The 14,593-nt window shown below is 40.5% G+C and overlaps 3 protein-coding genes across 12 annotated transcripts; all 3 read left to right on the forward strand.

Moving 5' to 3' along the window:
* The first annotated feature begins 6,940 nt into the window (after positions 1-6,940).
* Positions 6,941-8,752, forward strand: LOC146138344 (actin, non-muscle 6.2). Of its 4 annotated transcripts, none has more exons than XM_083394003.1 (2): positions 6,941-7,637; positions 7,803-8,752. In XM_083394003.1, exons 1-2 carry the CDS (start codon positions 7,011-7,013, stop codon positions 8,139-8,141), a joined length of 966 nt encoding a protein of 321 aa, XP_083250129.1. In that variant the 5' UTR covers positions 6,941-7,010; the 3' UTR covers positions 8,142-8,752. The 4 variants fall into 4 exon arrangements, with proteins under 4 accessions (XP_083250129.1, XP_083250127.1, XP_083250128.1 ...); XM_083394001.1 differs by having other exon boundaries at positions 6,941-7,263; positions 7,375-8,752; XM_083394002.1 differs by having other exon boundaries at positions 6,941-7,139; positions 7,266-8,752.
* Positions 8,753-8,756: 4 nt separating this feature from the next.
* LOC146138345 (actin, cytoplasmic-like) lies at positions 8,757-10,396 on the forward strand. 4 transcript variants are annotated; one of them, XM_083393999.1, is made up of 2 exons: positions 8,757-9,422; positions 9,588-10,396. In XM_083393999.1, exons 1-2 carry the CDS (start codon positions 8,793-8,795, stop codon positions 9,924-9,926), a joined length of 969 nt encoding a protein of 322 aa, XP_083250125.1. In that variant the 5' UTR covers positions 8,757-8,792; the 3' UTR covers positions 9,927-10,396. The 4 variants fall into 4 exon arrangements, with proteins under 4 accessions (XP_083250125.1, XP_083250123.1, XP_083250124.1 ...); XM_083393997.1 differs by having other exon boundaries at positions 8,757-9,048; positions 9,160-10,396; XM_083393998.1 differs by having other exon boundaries at positions 8,757-8,924; positions 9,051-10,396.
* Positions 10,397-10,435: 39 nt separating this feature from the next.
* Positions 10,436-11,877, forward strand: LOC146138346 (actin, cytoplasmic-like). Of its 4 annotated transcripts, none has more exons than XM_083393995.1 (2): positions 10,436-11,068; positions 11,234-11,877. In XM_083393995.1, the coding sequence occupies exons 1-2, from the start codon at positions 10,439-10,441 to the stop codon at positions 11,570-11,572; spliced, it is 969 nt and encodes a 322-aa protein (XP_083250121.1). In that variant the 5' UTR covers positions 10,436-10,438; the 3' UTR covers positions 11,573-11,877. The 4 variants fall into 4 exon arrangements, with proteins under 4 accessions (XP_083250121.1, XP_083250119.1, XP_083250120.1 ...); XM_083393993.1 differs by having other exon boundaries at positions 10,436-10,694; positions 10,806-11,877; XM_083393994.1 differs by having other exon boundaries at positions 10,436-10,570; positions 10,697-11,877.
* The last annotated feature ends 2,716 nt before the right edge of the window (positions 11,878-14,593 follow it).

Genomic DNA, 14,593 nt, shown 5'->3' on the forward strand with positions numbered 1-14,593 from the left:
AAATTACGGTAATTAAACATCTGTTAGTAGCCATAAAATGGCCCAACTGGGTAATAGTCTCACAAATTGGAAACAGAAAACGTGTTTCACATAAACGAAAACTACCTTAGACCAATACCAAAAAATATATCGGGTTTGACGCAAAAGGAATTAACTGAGCCATTAAGATATGACCAACTGACAACAGTGCTCGTCGTTTTGCAGACGGGTTTAGATTTATCTATCCACGAGGTGGTGCTATTGATCTTTGGGCCACTTAATACTTACGCGCACTGCTGTTCACATGGGCGTTAGCTATGTCGACAATACAGTACAATAATTGTAAAAACAAATTTAGGCTTAGCAACTCTGTTGCACAACGTTTACCACGACGTGCTCCGTTGTTTTTTAACAGAAAGTCTTTCGTCTTAGCTTGTTACCAAACCATCAACAGCAATCGTTACTACACATGGGAATAGTAAAGCCGAGGAGACAGGGCATAGTGTGGTTGAATTATATTGATGCGCCAGACAGAGCACAGCTTTGTTTGTCGGTCACTTGTTTTACACCTGGACATTTTAATACAAAATGCCTCGCAGGTTACTGCCCACTTTTATTTTTCACATTTCGTTCATGAAATAATAATTAAAGTTTGGTGCACATTATGCCAAGGTACATAATATACAAACTGTGTGTTGCTGTGTACTTGCTATTAAAAATACCGACAAGCTTTTTGAAACGTTGAACACATATTTACCAATTCGTGCCGCCAAATTCGTGAAAAAGTACCGATTTAGCGTGCCAGCTGTCAAAACTTAACGATAATTTGGCGAAAACTATGTTACAACGCGGCACAATGATAGGCTCTGCAATTTTGAAGTAACATGAGGCAATTCAAGCAAAAGCACCCATGGGACACGAATGAAATGTCATTAACGCGTTTTTTATGATTTCATATCACGGCGGGCTGAGCCACAGATATATGCCCAAATAAGGCTAGGTTTTGGTTTGCCGGGCAAAGACCTTTGTTATTGTTTCTGATGATTTGCTGCTGTCACAGAATGTTTTTGCCTCGCGCCAAGCATCTACACAACCCAACCCTATAATCTGTTTAAAGGTATAGTTCTAAATGATAAAATTAATGTCAATTATAACAGTTAGCTTACAGCGATGCAAAACCGTGCGGTATATTTTATCAAATTTACGTGACATTAAGAGCCAATCAAATACATAATATGCATTAAGAGCCAATCCCAGCAGTGTTGCAATGACTTAGGCTAAGTCACCGTTTTCAAGTGACTTGATCTAAGTTTTTTGACCATAATGACTAGACTTGACTTAATTAGGTTGAACAAATGACTTGATATTGATTTGGACTTAAGTCATTGTTTCTAATAACTTAAAAAAAAATTTAAGTGTTTTCATCAAATGTTTATTAATAAAATTGGGATATTAATTTCAATTTTTGGAAATAAAACAATTTACTTATTGCGTTTGTGTTAATTTTGGTTAAGTTGTGGCTCGTGTTTCGACGAGTTTGCAAGTTTTAATAGTTTCACGCTTTATTTTTACGCAAATGACGTGACTTGAAGTTGATTTGTTCTAATAATGACTTGACTTGGGTAACTGATGATTTGGTCTGGGACTTGACTTGTGTTTTTTACAAATGACCCGACTGGAACTTAAGTCATTTCAAAATGACTTGTTTACAACACTTGATCACAGTGCAAAATGCATGAGAGGGTGATACAAAACCTTTAAATTTCTACCCAAGTTAATGTGTTCTCCGGAGAAAAAAAAACTACGCTTTTATTAGGTCTATTGCGGGGTTTCTGAACCGTGACCCCCCCAAGGCCCCCAGAGCGCCACGAGCGTCGGGTACACATGGTTTTGAATATTGTCCAACTCAAATTTGTGGCTTCAATTACGACTTTAGAAAACTACAGTGTCCGTGCTGCCACAAATAGTTAAGAGTTCACAGAAGGGTCAACCACTCATGAAAGGGTAAAAACCACCGGCCTAGTTTACATTAGTCGTACACATCCACTTACTCTACAAGAGATATCCTTTTTTGTGCAAAATACTTTTTCGCTTTATTCAAGTTTAGTAAAGTTCTATTTTTTAAAACAACCAAAAACTAGAAAAAAACATATTGCTCCATAAAAACGTTGACATTATAACAGAAGGATTCCCAAACATGGACATATGTCGCCTTTCTGGCAAATCGTAAAATACGGTTTGCTGAACAATCAGTTTCGTATTCAAACAATCAGTTTTGCTTTTTTCGATGTACCGTATTGGCATCGCCTTGTTGGGCGAAAGATGTTTTTACGCTAACAGTGGAAAAGTATCACATTAGCTAATATGGGGTATGGAGATGAATGAACTACGCAAGATTACCAAGCGTGATGAACTTAAATGGTACCCTTTAAAGTTTCAACTACGTGCTTTGTTAGTTTAACAACAAATCACATGAGCAAGAACAGTTTAAACTGATGATAAGTGCGGTGTACTTTTTAGGTATCATAATGCGCAATATTGACCCCTGTATTGCGTGACCTGTTGAAATACGCCGAGTTCGCCTTTGTCCTAAGTGAAATACCCAAGGAAGACAACTGAAAGGGCGTGACATTTCACCAAATGAGGTTGAGCCACGGACGTTCAGAGACGGCCCTTCTAATGAGCTGTCCCAGTTTGCGTCGAACCTTCCACATACAATCTGGTGCTACATCCAGTTAAATAGCACACGGCGGCGACGCGACCATATTTGGAGGTATCAGCGAGCTGCCAACGACAGATCTTGTTTACATTCGAACTCCACCGTCGCTCGCAAAATATTTGCCTTTGCCGGTTTTGCTTGCTCACTGGGCGGCTTTTTGGTTACTGGGCTGTCTCGGTACCGAAGCTGTCCTCGTTAAAGTTTAACCAGTATATCCGCGTGCGCCTTCGTTTCTCTGTTTTACCACTTTGTTGCCAAGATTTCGCAAGGGTTCAGCAAAGAGCAAATTGGAGATATTTTCGGTAAAGATCGCAAAACAGGACGAAAAAGTCCATTGGTTTTCGTGTCCTAGTTATCTGTTTTTTACGTTAAGTCGGCGCCTTCGCCTTTTAGTGTTTAAACTTATCGATCGGCTAAAAATATTGCGCAGCGAAAGTTCAACCTTGAAATGTGGCCACGCGCTTATTTACACGAGTCGCGTTTTTCTGGTCGACCTAATCGTTAATTTAAAGAATGCTGACGCGTGATGACTCTGAGTTACGCCTCGTAATATCCATTGACCTTTTGGATTGTTTGGTGACATTCCGCGCATTTCACTGCGAGGTAATTCTCCACAGCCAGTTCAACCCACTCATCGTAGTATGCACAATAAAATTAGTGGAGTCGGTAAAATCAACGCAAAGCTATTTCTCCATGCCAACTTTACATGAGACTTAACACCTTGCGACTTCGGTTGAAACTTCGGTTAAATTTCAAAAAAGTATTCACACCTCACAGTCAGATGCAATGCGTAAATCGTATTTTTCATGCGTCATTTTCATCCCGAAAACTAGTGTGAAAATCCACCACATACGCTTAAGACTCATTTCCCGGTTTTAAATTGATTTTAGCTAAAAGCTCGAAAGAAGTCCGAACTGACAGCCAATTTCGTTTCTGAAAAGCAAATCGGCCTTATTGACGTATCCCTAAAACTTGTATGTGGTTCAACAGTCCTCTTGAAACCTATTTCACGCTCTTGCCTTGGGTGTACTGAATTCCCTGCTGATATCCATACTCGTTCAATACTGATGATATCGGTTTTACCTCGGCATCAAGTTACTTGGTGTTTTTCTCTGGTGATTTCGGTGATAACAGTTAGTGGTTTTAAACTGGACAGAGTTGATTGTTGGCCGCTTGTTATCTTGTTTCGTACAGTAAATTGAAGGTATGATACAGTAATAGGACTTTTTGTATCGTGATGTTATTTATCCCGAGTACCGCTTAACGGTGTTGGTAACAAACAGTGTCCCAAATTCTCACTATAACACCATTCAGCCGACCTATTCTTCAGGACCATCTAAATACTTGTAAGGCACATGAAGCTTGGTTTACAATGAGGCTTTTGTTAAAATCTGCCGCACTCGGCAACACATTGCGTAGCTGTTTTGGCGTGCCGTGCCGTCCATGCGTCATGAAGCGAGCTCGGAACGCCAACAAGGTTAGGTTAATGGCACTTTTTGACTTTTATGGATCACGTTGATGCCGTTGTTTTTTTGATAGTTAACGTCGAAACGCGATAGAAATCAAACCGCACGCCAAAATATCGTTAAATCGTTTGACTTTCTTCACCGCATTTGTGACAAACATAAGTAGCATACAAATGAAATCCCTGACTGGCCTTTCGCGGTGAAATAATAAAAGTCAATGAAGGGTTTTGTGTCTCAACCGAAGGTTTTGCGAATCGCCGAAGTTAAATGTTTAAACTTTGATTCTACGCGAAACTGTGCAAGTTTAATTGTGCTTTTACAGCGTTGCGAAATGTTTTTGTTGCTCAGCCATACCGTTAAATCTAAATGATATCCCAAAAGCGCATTCCTTTCAGTAGACCTAAGTTCCCGCAACGAAACAATACGATTCAAGCGTAACAAAACCAAGCCTGCCGTTTCAGCAGGTTTTTGTCAGAACACCCCAAACCCTTTCCAGTCGATTACTTGGAATTTCGTCGTTAGCGGAGGCAGCCTGTGCAACGCTTATTCCCGCCAAATTGAGTTAAACAGGGTTGTGTTAAGCGCTTAACGGTTGAAACGCCAGAAGGTGACTACTTCAATACTGATAAACTGGTTTGACCTGAGAACGACAGCAGCTACGATTTTTTGTCGGCACAGAAAAGCTGACGAACTTACAGTGTAAGGATCGAATTCGAAAGTAAAGGAAATCTTAGAACGTCGCTTATGCCTGCAGGTATTACGTGAAACGCGCTCGTTTTTTTATAAAGCCAATTACTGTACTACGATGTAACGCTATCTTGAGAAGAGTAACCTTACACCGAAGTATTAGCTTTTCAAACAAATGACAACGCGTCAGTTTGGCGATACGGTTACACGAGGACCACGTTTGAATTAGCCTAAACACCGTGTGAAACCAGCAGACATGACATGTCGCCTGTACGTCGTTACGTATTAGCCCGATCGTTGGGCCCATTTAAACAAAGTGTAGCAATTAGATACAGGTTACAGTTAACAACAATAACGGCCGTTGCGTGCAAACTGAATCCCGCGCCCGTTATGCGCCAGTGGGCGATAAAGGGGCGCGCTGAAGAGAAAAACGCGACTTCCATATTAGGCGATATCGCCTTATAAGGCAATGAGCGCGCGTTTGCGTGGCTGGGCGGAAAGGTGCGTCACGTGTCTACGTCACGTGATTTCCAGTAAATCCAAACGCAGCCTGTAGCTTTGCCGGTTCTGGGCTTTGCCATGCGGTTTGGGAAGCTGGAATGAATGCTGTTCGGTGCATTTTCGTAAAATACCGCACAATTTTAGGACAAGGCGTTTCACAGTTAAGGCGAAGGTTAGTGGTGCGGCGATTAACTGAGTTGCTCACAGTTCACAGTGCCGCTTATAATCTACAACACAGATGATATGTGCTGAATAAGCAACAAAACCAATAACAGTTCACATCCGCCGCGTTTCCCACAAAACGGCTTGTTGCTGCTGCCTACAGGAAAACGATGATTATTATCTGAATTTACGTTATTCATACCTATTGCCCAGGGCAAACTCAGTTTGACTTTGGGCGCGGCGTAGGGTTTTACAACGAACTTCTGACGGTATACAATGACTAAGATTATTAATTTGAGATGTTTTCAAACCTAGTACAATAACTTACACTTAAACACTTTTTTTAAATAATTGCAGAAAGTTATGAAAGCAAACGCGAGTCATTTTTCCTATTTAAAATTCTTCTATTCGTGCTAGATTTTAGTTACAATTAATATATTAGTGGAAAAGTGGGTTTTTAAGTTTATAAATGACCAAATGCTTTGTCCTTAAAAGCCATATTGACATGTGTATAGTGTGTGTGGTAAACTAGGTTCTGTTGTTGACCGTAAAAAACGAGTTTTGTCTGAAACCCGGTCGCTTTTCATCCAGTCATTTCAGCAGACAATTCAGCAGACAGATTAAGGAATTACGTATTGCCCGGCGAAAAACTGCACGCCTACGCAGACCGGTTTATGGTAACGCGGAGGAGCTGGCTTTCTGTTACTGCCCTGGGTGACTTTTTCTCCAAAGGTGCACCTTACCTTGCGAAACTTTGCCGCTTAAGGAGACATTGGTTGGCACAAAGCAATACGATTTCGACTGTCCGGTCCTTTCACGGACTTGCAAATTGCTCGTTTTTGTTGACTTTGCCCTAAAAGGGTAAATACGTGCGTCATTCGGTGGGCAGTTGCGAGAGCAAGGCGCGAGGTGACGGCGGTGCGCTTTTTTCGCCGGGACGATTTCGGCCGTTCGCCGTTCCGGGCTGGTAATTCAAACCGGCCGATTGTATGCCCTTAAAAGGAGATGACGCTTTTTTTTTCGCCTCGCCGACGCACTCGAGCATAAAATGTACGGGCGGGCGGCGGCGGTCCGGCAGTTCGTTTCCTTCCTGGGTTCAAAGTTTTGCAAGCGGACGTCTTACTGCAGTACTGCCAGCCGGTCAGCCTCTAGGCGATTTAAGCTTTGATCGGCGCACCGCCAGTGAATGTAGGCGAAGTAGTTAAAGCACAAACAGTATGGGCGATTTAAAGTTTGGCGGGAGAGTTATGCCGAGTGGCCTTTTGGGCAGATTTAGGTTTGGCGTCTTTAAAATTGCCCTTTGAGCTGCCGGTTGAAGATTTTATATGTTTTTTCATTGCGAGTGTCAAATTAATATTAAAAAAGGGTAAAATCGAAATGAAGTTGGGGAAACCAAATAATCTGTAACTATTAACTACCAGGTTTATAAATTAACGCAATTTTATAGTTTGCAGTTTATCGTCTTGTCTAAATAAAGTACTGAAAATATAAACATAATGGCTGATGATGAAGTTGCCGCTCTGGTCGTAGACAATGGGTCTGGAATGTGCAAAGCTGGCTTTGCTGGTGACGATGCACCCCGAGCAGTTTTCCCTTCCATCGTTGGACGCCCTCGCCACCAGGGTGTTATGGTAGGAATGGGACAAAAAGACAGCTACGTTGGAGATGAAGCTCAAAGCAAGAGGGGTATCCTTACCTTGAAATACCCAATCGAGCATGGAATTGTCACCAACTGGGATGACATGGAGAAGATTTGGCATCACACCTTCTACAATGAACTCCGTGTTGCCCCAGAAGAGCACCCTGTTCTCCTCACTGAAGCTCCTCTTAACCCCAAAGCCAACAGAGAAAAGATGACCCAAATCATGTTTGAAACCTTTAACAGCCCTGCCATGTACGTTGCTATCCAAGCTGTCCTTTCCCTGTATGCTTCTGGCAGAACCACCGGCATTGTGTTTGACAGTGGTGATGGTGTTTCTCACACTGTCCCAATCTATGAAGGATATGCCCTTCCTCATGCCATCCTTCGTCTTGACCTGGCTGGGCGTGATCTCACTGATTACCTCATGAAAATCCTTACTGAGAGAGGCTACTCTTTTACCACCACTGCGGAGCGTGAAATTGTGCGTGACATCAAGGAGAAGTTAAATTACATTGCACTTGACTTCGAGCAGGAGATGCAAACAGCTTCAAGTAGCAGCTCTTTGGAGAAAAGTTACGAGCTTCCTGATGGCCAAGTTATCACCATTGGAAACGAGCGATTCCGTTGTCCAGAGTCCCTCTTCCAGCCTTCCTTCCTTGGGATGGAGTCTGCTGGTATCCATGAAACCACTTACAACTCCATTATGAAATGCGACGTTGACATTCGTAAAGACCTTTATGCCAACACCGTGCTCAGTGGAGGTTCCACCATGTTCCCTGGCATCGCTGATCGTATGCAAAAGGAGATCACCGCCCTTGCACCACCAACCATGAAGATCAAAATCATCGCCCCACCAGAGAGGAAATATTCCGTGTGGATTGGAGGATCGATCTTGGCTTCCCTCTCCACCTTCCAACAGATGTGGATCTCAAAACAAGAGTACGACGAATCTGGACCTTCCATCGTCCACAGAAAGTGCTTTTAACAATTTTCGTATGGCTGTTTGATGCTATAGCATAGTTGTACCATCGGACGATATTTATATTGTTTTCGTCATTTTTACAGCGTCATTTTTGCGCTGATCTATTGGCTTGTTTTGAATATTAATATCTTCTTTGGCAAACATAAAATTAGTCTTACCTATTTGTAAAATATTAACATATCGATAGTGACAAAATGCAATGCAATCGTTTAACATTTGTGCTTTTTCTAAAACATCTGGCATTGTTAACGTAACGCCCTGGGTAAACATAAAGTTTAGAACAACCACAGATATCTTTCTTTGCATGCTATTCCTTACTGAGCAAGTTGTTTTTAAAAACATTGCTTCTATGCTAATGTAGCAAGTGTATTATTGTCAAATACCAACCGCTTAGTTTGGTTGTCATAAAACAGAAATTTAGAAACTAAACCGTTACAAAAGTAGTTTAGTTATTCGCTATTCAAAAGCTAAAATTTGTTGCTTATTGAATTTGTTTACAAATATTATGTAAACTGTATAGAATACTGTGGTTACTAAATGTTAACAAATCGTTGATGTCTCCAAGGAATTTGAAATTTTCTTTAAAGTACTTCAATCGTTTTCCTTTTTTCAGATTAATTCTAGCAAACTAGTAAATATAAACTATTTATAAAAATGGGTGATGAAGAAGATGTTGCCGCTCTGGTCGTAGACAATGGATCTGGAATGTGCAAAGCTGGCTTTGCTGGTGACGATGCACCACGAGCAGTCTTTCCTTCCATCGTTGGACGCCCTCGGCATCAGGGTGTTATGGTAGGAATGGGACAAAAAGACAGCTACGTCGGTGATGAAGCTCAAAGCAAGAGGGGCATCCTTTCCTTGAAATACCCAATCGAGCATGGAATCGTCACCAATTGGGATGACATGGAGAAGATTTGGCATCACACCTTTTACAATGAGCTACGTGTTGCGCCTGAAGAGCACCCCGTTCTCCTCACTGAAGCTCCTCTTAACCCCAAAGCCAACAGAGAAAAGATGACCCAAATAATGTTTGAAACCTTCAACAGCCCCGCCATGTACGTTGCTATCCAAGCTGTCCTTTCTCTGTATGCTTCTGGCAGAACCACAGGTATTGTGTTTGACAGTGGTGATGGTGTTTCTCACACTGTCCCAATCTATGAAGGATACGCCCTTCCTCATGCCATCCTTCGTCTTGACCTGGCTGGACGTGATCTTACTGATTACCTGATGAAAATCCTCACTGAAAGAGGCTACTCTTTCACCACCACCGCGGAGCGTGAAATTGTGCGTGACATCAAGGAGAAGCTAACCTATGTTGCACTTGACTTCGAGCAGGAGATGCAAACAGCTGCAAGTAGCAGCTCTTTGGAGAAGAGTTATGAGCTTCCTGACGGCCAAGTCATCACCATTGGAAACGAGCGATTCCGTTGCCCAGAGGCCCTTTTTCAGCCTTCCTTTCTTGGGATGGAGTCTGCTGGTATCCATGAAACCACTTACAACTCCATTATGAAGTGCGATGTTGACATCCGTAAAGATCTTTATGCCAACACCGTGCTCAGTGGAGGTTCCACTATGTTCCCTGGTATCGCCGACCGTATGCAAAAGGAGATTACCGCCCTTGCACCACCCACCATGAAGATCAAAATCATCGCACCACCAGAGAGGAAATACTCCGTGTGGATTGGAGGATCCATCTTGGCTTCCCTCTCCACCTTCCAACAGATGTGGATCTCCAAACAAGAGTATGATGAATCTGGCCCATCAATCGTACATCGCAAGTGCTTCTAACAATTCCATGCATTTATCATTTAAACAGTCGTAATAAATGTATGCAGTGTGACTTACCGTTTATACTTTATATGACGTTATTTTGTTCACACAAAACGCTTTGGGTTTCTGGAGCCAACACAAGCATTTAGCCGTGATATTGTGTGGTTTTAAATTAAAAGCCCCAACGAAATAATATAGAAGGTTTTTGTAATTCAATTTAGTTTATTTATGTTGTTTTGATTTTTAATTCGCTGAAAAATTGTGCTTTGTAGAGAAGATAAAATCGTAAGGAAGTCTTATCGTTAATATTTCTTTTGTTTAATCCTGCTCCACTGTAAGTTAAATCCATTTTAGCTAAAATTGCCTGTAAAATAATATTGATGTGTTGACAAAGCGATAGACAAGGATTTTTATCAAATTACTTTACCCTGCAATATTTGCGTCAATATTTATTCCATTAATAGCGGGACGTTTCTTGTTTTTTCAGATTTATTTCATTTTTTTAAACTGAATAACGAAAAACCATTATAATGGCTGATGAAGATGAAGTTGCCGCTCTGGTCGTAGACAATGGATCTGGAATGTGCAAAGCTGGCTTTGCTGGTGACGATGCACCCCGAGCAGTTTTCCCTTCCATCGTTGGACGCCCTCGCCACCAGGGTGTTATGGTAGGAATGGGACAAAAAGACAGCTACGTTGGTGATGAAGCTCAAAGCAAGAGGGGTATCCTTACCTTGAAATACCCGATTGAGCATGGAATCGTCACTAACTGGGATGACATGGAGAAGATTTGGCATCACACCTTTTACAATGAGCTCCGTGTTGCCCCAGAAGAGCACCCCGTTCTCCTTACTGAAGCTCCTCTTAACCCCAAAGCCAACAGAGAAAAGATGACCCAAATCATGTTCGAAACCTTTAACAGCCCTGCCATGTATGTTGCTATCCAAGCTGTCCTTTCCCTGTATGCTTCTGGCAGAACCACAGGTATTGTGTTTGACAGTGGCGACGGTGTTTCCCACACTGTCCCAATTTATGAAGGATATGCCCTTCCTCATGCCATCCTTCGTCTTGACCTGGCTGGGCGTGATCTCACTGATTACCTGATGAAAATCCTCACTGAAAGAGGCTACTCTTTCACCACTACCGCGGAGCGTGAGATTGTGCGTGACGTCAAGGAGAAGCTAACCTATGTTGCACTTGACTTCGAGCAGGAGATGCAAACAGCTGCAAGTAGCAGCTCTTTGGAGAAGAGTTATGAGCTTCCTGACGGCCAAGTCATCACCATTGGAAACGAGCGATTCCGTTGCCCAGAGGCCCTTTTTCAGCCTTCCTTCCTTGGGATGGAGTCTGCTGGTATCCATGAAACCACTTACAACTCCATTATGAAGTGCGACGTTGACATTCGCAAAGATCTTTATGCCAACACCGTGCTCAGTGGAGGTTCCACTATGTTCCCTGGCATCGCTGACCGTATGCAAAAGGAGATTACCGCCCTTGCACCACCAACAATGAAGATCAAAATCATCGCCCCACCAGAGAGGAAATATTCCGTGTGGATTGGTGGATCCATCTTGGCTTCCCTCTCCACCTTCCAACAGATGTGGATCTCAAAACAAGAGTACGACGAATCTGGACCTTCCATCGTCCACAGAAAGTGCTTTTAAACAATTTAACACTAATGGCCATATAATGGTAGTGACAAAGACATATGCAGTGACTTATTTTTATTTTCTCGCTGCGCTGCTATAGTTTTTACACGCCAGTTTAAACGGTTTTATTTTGCTATTCATCCGACCAACCATATTCATTTGCACCGAGTATTTGGGGTTATTTTGTAGAAATATTTCATGTAAAACTGCTACTGTTTGAAAACGCTACAAATGTATGTAATAATTACACAGATATTACTGTTATTTACCTATGTATTCAACTGTATTTTCTCTTGAAATAAATGTAAACAAAGAGTTTGTTTGCATGGGCAAATAGGACAGGCTCATCTTTAATTTCCAGTTAGCAATTTTACTGAATATAATGTAGCCTATAGACATTTTGAGGAAAACAAATTAAATACTGCTTTGATTTATGTTTGAATCAAAAACTGGTTACATTTTACAAAAATAAATAATGGCATGAATTCGAGAGGTGCTGAAAACTTTGTGTTGGTAGGCATTTTTTAAAAAAGGTCAAAAGCTTATTTCGTATTTAAGACTGACAGCGCAACGTTCGTTTGTTTGTCAATGAAATCACTTTGTCTCGTGCAGGGATCGGTAACCAAAACCAAATTTAGAAAGCTTTCGGCGGCCATAATGAAGTTTACTTCCAATTTTTAGAATATTGAATTATATTACTATAACAAAATATTCAGAGACAGAACCAGGATATTTTTGGATTGAAAATTGTATAATAAGAAAACGGTATAACTAAAAAAAAAACATTTAGGACATCGCTCCATGCCCAGTTTTTAAATGAGAAGGCGTGCCGAAAAAAATAGATTAACTGACACACCCCGGGCCTGAATCAAGGTTAAAGAAAACTAACTTTCTTATATAACTGAAGTATTTGTAAGACTGTTTTATATGTTTTTAGCAAAATAGTATAACAGTTGTCACTTTTACGAATACTTTTCATAACGCAAAACATTTACCACTTTTAAGCATTTTTTTTTAATTTGTAACCTAATTATTGTTTACGGGCCTTTTTTATTCTAGTATACGAGCCCACAAGGCGAGGATACGAATTGCGACAGCAATATTGCATTAATTTTCTGAACTCTATAAATACCGATTGTTATCCGACATTTAATATAACCTTATTATAGAAAGTGTAACTGTCCGATTTAAATTAAATTTGTGCCAATTTGAAATATAGATAGGCATAAGTGATAAAATTTATTCATTAAAGCAATAAAGTTTATTCACTCGTGAAAGCAAAAACAAACGATTTTTACAAAAGAGTATCAGCAGGATTTAGGTAAGGTGTATAGCTAAAAGTGAGTTTTATGTAAAACATAGCAATGCAATTTATATATTTTTTTGTTCCGTTTGCTATCGGTATAATCTTCCAGGCTGAAAATGTGCAGTAAACAAATAGCAATAAATAATGTGTTGCTTTTGAAAAGCAGGTTTAAATTTATGCAAATAATATCCAGAACACCTGTACGTTCGTAAACCTGTACGTTTGCACCCATTACAGTAAACTTTGATATTAAATCATCAAGCAACTGGTCTGGTCCTAAAGTGCCAGTACAAATATTTTTACAGCATGTCAAGAACATATTTTCAATTTAAAAACGTATACATGTGCAAGGGAACTTAGTTGTGTGTAGCTATGCTTGGCTATGTATATTGCATGCCCTTTCTGAGATGAAGAATCTATGGCTTCTAAAAGTAAACCGATACCTAAATTTGGAAACCACGAACTTAGCGGCGCATAGGTAATAAATGCAGAAGATGAAATTTTTTCTGGTTTACCACCTTTATGGCTGTTAAATTTCAATAATTTATTGGTGAATGGCATACTAAAGGTTGGCAGCTCCTAATATAAATCTTGTACTGCATTACAATCCACCTTTGCGCATCGAATTTTTTTTACCTATACATAATTCATGTGAAGCTATAGCCTGCGATTGCCGGTCATAAGCACTCGTATCTTGATCGCCTAAATCACTTCGATAAATGCCATTTTATGTTTTGTGTACTTAATGCATCACAACGACTTATAACTATTGCAAATATTGCCAACTAAATCAAATCAAATAAACGCAAATTTTCCCCTTTGCTGTTATCTTCTTGAAAGTCCTTGCATTGAATTTCCGTTGCACATTTGCGCGCGAGTTCGACCGAAAATAGCGGGTGCTTTTAAAATTACATATTTTATCACATCACATTAGAACATACCCGTTTGACTTGAACACTTTCTTTAACCCCCCAAAAAACTGAATTCGGCCCTGATACTTGCGGTCTAGTTTTTTACGCCAAACAATGAGGTCCCTATTGACGAACTGTGGCGTTCCTGAGCGCTTCGAGGGGTGGCGTCTTGCATTTCTAATGAATAAGCCAACAGTGAATAACAGTGAACAATACAGAACATAACGACATTAAATATATTAGGCGTTCAGTCTAAAAATGGCTCAAAAGTGTTTACTATTAGGGATAATGTTGAAAGTTCTCTCAGCCTTCTCCAAACCTGATTGCCGAATCTTCGAAGTTTTCCATCTACGGTGGACTTTAGAAAAATGGCCAAAAATAAATGTTGATAAAACGGTTTCAGGGGTAATCATGAAAACACAAAATAACACCAGGTGAATGGTAAAAATAGTATGGAAACAACATATATGCAAACGATAAAATAAACTGTGCAACAAGCAAACACTAAAAAAAATTGCGCAACGTTTTACTGAGATATAGCCTATTTCGGGTCCCACATTCAGGTTTAGCAGTAAACAAACAACACAATAAATATTGTCAATTAAGAAGTTGAACCGAACCGAAATGGAGTTTTACAAATTGGTTTTAGGCTAACATTTTATATCTTGCTTTTTATTTGATAAATTAAGTAAGAGACGAACTTACTCTATATACGCTATACAAACTGTAAATCACAACAATGTTTTGGGGAATTACAAAAAGTATGGGAAAGGTATAGGCCTAATAATAATAGCGCGAAAGATTGCGGCAACACTTTGC

The sequence above is a fragment of the Ascidiella aspersa genome, chromosome 7, assembly GCF_963924565.1.
Source record: "Ascidiella aspersa chromosome 7, kaAscAspe10.2, whole genome shotgun sequence".
In the NCBI taxonomy this organism is placed as follows: domain Eukaryota; kingdom Metazoa; phylum Chordata; class Ascidiacea; order Phlebobranchia; family Ascidiidae; genus Ascidiella; species Ascidiella aspersa.

What these genes read in the sequence shown, in the direction of transcription:
- LOC146138346 (XM_083393992.1), top strand. Translation starts at nt 10,439, where the DNA reads ATGGCTGATGAAGATGAAGTTGCCGCTCTGGTCGTAGACAATGGATCT.
- LOC146138345 (XM_083393996.1), top strand. Translation starts at nt 8,793, where the DNA reads ATGGGTGATGAAGAAGATGTTGCCGCTCTGGTCGTAGACAATGGATCT.
- LOC146138344 (XM_083394000.1), top strand. Translation starts at nt 7,011, where the DNA reads ATGGCTGATGATGAAGTTGCCGCTCTGGTCGTAGACAATGGGTCTGGA.